Source organism: Myotis davidii, unplaced genomic scaffold (genome assembly GCF_000327345.1).
Source record: "Myotis davidii unplaced genomic scaffold, ASM32734v1 scaffold2100, whole genome shotgun sequence".
In the NCBI taxonomy this organism is placed as follows: domain Eukaryota; kingdom Metazoa; phylum Chordata; class Mammalia; order Chiroptera; family Vespertilionidae; genus Myotis; species Myotis davidii.
Window position 1 is genome coordinate 869,880 of NW_006292458.1, and position 2,872 is coordinate 872,751.

A 2,872-nucleotide genomic window follows, 5' to 3' on the forward strand; every position below is an offset into this window, starting at 1 on the left:
CGGGATGAGTGGATGGCGGCCGAACCTGAGAAGAGGGCCAGGAAGCCCTGTGTGCGGGAGTTGATGACGTCGATCTCGTGCAGGGACACGGTGTGCACCACCTCCTTGCGCTTCTGCAGCTCCCCGTCTGGGCACTGCACGAACTTGGTCTACAGGGCAGCACGGGGGTGGGGTGGGGGGTGGAGACAAGGCAGAGAAGAGCATGAAGGGGGCCACAGGGGCTCTGTCTTGGGGAGATCGGGGCTCCCTGGAAAGGGGCTGGGAATCCAGACGGGGGTCACCTGGAAACCCCAGGCCCAGAAGGTAGCTGAGAGCCCGGAGGCACAGGGGTTCCCGGAGATCCCGGGAACCGTGAGCACAGTGCCAGGTTGCGGGGCCCCGTCCCAGTGGGTACAGGGAAGAGCTAGGAGTACTAGGGACAGGGGGCTGGGTGACGGGAGGATCCAGGGGAACATGCTGGTGCCTGGAGGGAGGGTGCCCAGGGCCCCGGAGCACCTGGGAGCCCATGGCGTCGTAGTCGCGCGCGCGCGTGAAGGAGCGGCCCAGCTTGGAGATCTTGCCCGTGGCCTTGTCGATGGTGATCACATCCCTGCAGGGGAAGGAGGCGGGAGTGAGGAAAGGGAGGTGCCCGAGCTCCCCGACCCTGAGTGCGGGGCGGCCTGCCGCTGCTCACCCAGCCTGGACCTTGTCCTTGGTCAGGGACTCAATCATCTTGGTGCCCAGGTCGTATATCGTCTCCATCTCGGTCGTCTTGAGGGTCAGCTTGCCCACCTTGGAGCCCTGAGGAGGCGACATGCCGGCAAGGGCTCAGAGAGGCCCCAGCGTCTCTCCCACACCGCGTGGGAACGGGCCGCAGGGGAGCTGGGGTGATGGGTGTGTTCGCTGCCATGACTGGCGGTGGCTTCATGTGTGCACACGTGTGTCAAACTTAACATCCTGAAACTTTCAATGTGGGCAGCTTATTGCACGTCAATTGCTCCTCCACAAAACTATTATAAAAAACCCAGTAAACAAACGAAATCCTAAAAGATAACACACAAACAATACAAAAATAAGCTGTCCCGGCCAGCATGGCTCAGTGGTTGGGCGTCGACCTATGAACTAGGAGGTCACAGTTGATTCCCGGACTGGGCACATGCCCGGGTTGCGGGCTTGATCCCCAGGGTACGGTGCACAGGAGAGCTAGCTTGGGAATAGCTTCCCTTACATTCAAAATTCTCCTGTGTTTTTACTTTTAAAATTCTTATTGGGGTGGGGCTGGCTGGGTAGCTCAGTTGGTTAGAGTGCCGTTCCCATAGGCCAAGATTGCAGGTTCGATCCCCAGTCAGGGCACATACCAGAATCAACTGATGAATGCATAAATAAGCGGAACAACAAACAAATGTTTCTCTCTCTCTCTAAATCAATAAATTAAAAAAATAAAAGAGAGACCAACAGATAAATTATTAGGTAAATAGGAGAGATAAAGAGGAAACCAAACCATGAAAAAGACTTGAGAGGTGAAATTTAAAAAATGCGCAGTAGGAGCGATGGTGTGTAGAACGCACGGTGGGTGATAAACGCAAAGGCATGGTAACGAGGGAGGGCGCTACCTCTGCGGGAGATTGGGGGGGGTGTAGAAAGAGGAAGGAAGACGGGGTTGGGGTTGGCAAAGTTCTAGTTTTTGCTCTTGGGGGTGGTTATGAAAGTATTTGCTTCATAATCACTTATTAGACTACACGCTTCTTTTAGATGTTTCTTTGTATCTATTTTATTTATAACAAAGTTAGAAAAACAAAATCTTAGGTTATAACAGCGGTTCTCAACCTGTGGGTCGCGACCCCTTTGGCGGTCGGACGACCCTTTCACAGGGGTCGCCTGAGACCGTCCTGCATATCAGACATTTACATGATGATTCATAACAGTAGCAGCATTACAGTTATGAAGTAGCAACGAACATAATCTTATGGTTGGGGGTCACAACACGAGGACCTGTATTTAAAGGGCCAGAAGGTTGAGCACCGCTGGGTTAAAAAGAGGGAGAGAATCTGAGCTGTCTGTGCAAATCCCATGGGGCAGGCATTTAAGCCTGACTGTTAGGAATGCCCTGAAGAAACTTCCAGACCTTCTCTTGTTCCACCACTTGGTGTGTTTTAAATATATTTTCACTGATTTCAGAGAGGAAGGGAGAGAGATAGAAACATCATCGATGAGAAAGAACGATGGATCGGCTGCCTCCTGCACCCCCCCCAGGGGGGTCGAGCCTGTGACCCAAGCATGTGCCCTTGACTGGAATCGAACCCAGGACCCTTCGGTCTGCAGGCCGACGCTCTATCCACTAAGCTAAACCAGCCAGGGCTCTACCTCGGTTTTAACTGCTCCCAGTGTCCCTCACAAATTAACGAGCTGCTATCCATTCAAATAACGCCCTACTGTAGGCACACAGATGCTCCGATCTGCAGGGGAACCTTCCATGGGATTCCGACCTCAGTGCAACCCTCCTGCCCGGAGGTGGCCCAGACTCGGGGGAGACTCACCGTCCCCGTGGGGCTTCTTTTAGATGTTTCTTTGTATCTATTTTACTTATAACAAAAAAGTTAGAAAAAAAAAGTCTTAGGTTAAAACAGCGGTTCTCAACCTGTGGGTCGCGACCCCTTTGGAGGTCGAATGACCCTTTCACAGGGTTCGCCTAAGACCATCCTGCATATCAGATATTTACATGACGATTCATCACAGTAGCAACATGACAGTAATCAGAGAGCAGGTCTGAGCAGAGCACCCGACACCTGGCCCTGGGGAGTCGCTAACTCCCATCAGCCCTTGGGCACAGGCGGAGCTGGCCAGGATGGGGTGGTCCTGAGGCTGCTGGGAGCTGCCCCGCCCCTGCCCGGGC

At 53.6% G+C, this 2,872-nt stretch overlaps 1 protein-coding gene across 2 annotated transcripts in view; it reads right to left on the minus strand.

Moving 5' to 3' along the window:
* RUVBL2 (RuvB-like AAA ATPase 2) overlaps positions 1-2,872 on the minus strand; it is a 15,552-nt gene that overhangs the window by 3,988 nt on the left and 8,692 nt on the right. For both annotated transcript variants that reach the window (XM_006765963.2, XM_006765962.2), the window contains exons 7-9: positions 674-780; positions 496-589; positions 26-149 (exon numbers count right to left, since the gene is read on the minus strand). In XM_006765963.2, coding sequence (XP_006766026.1) covers positions 26-149; positions 496-589; positions 674-780 — 325 coding nt within the window. The remainder of the gene's footprint in view (positions 1-25; positions 150-495; positions 590-673; positions 781-2,872) is intronic.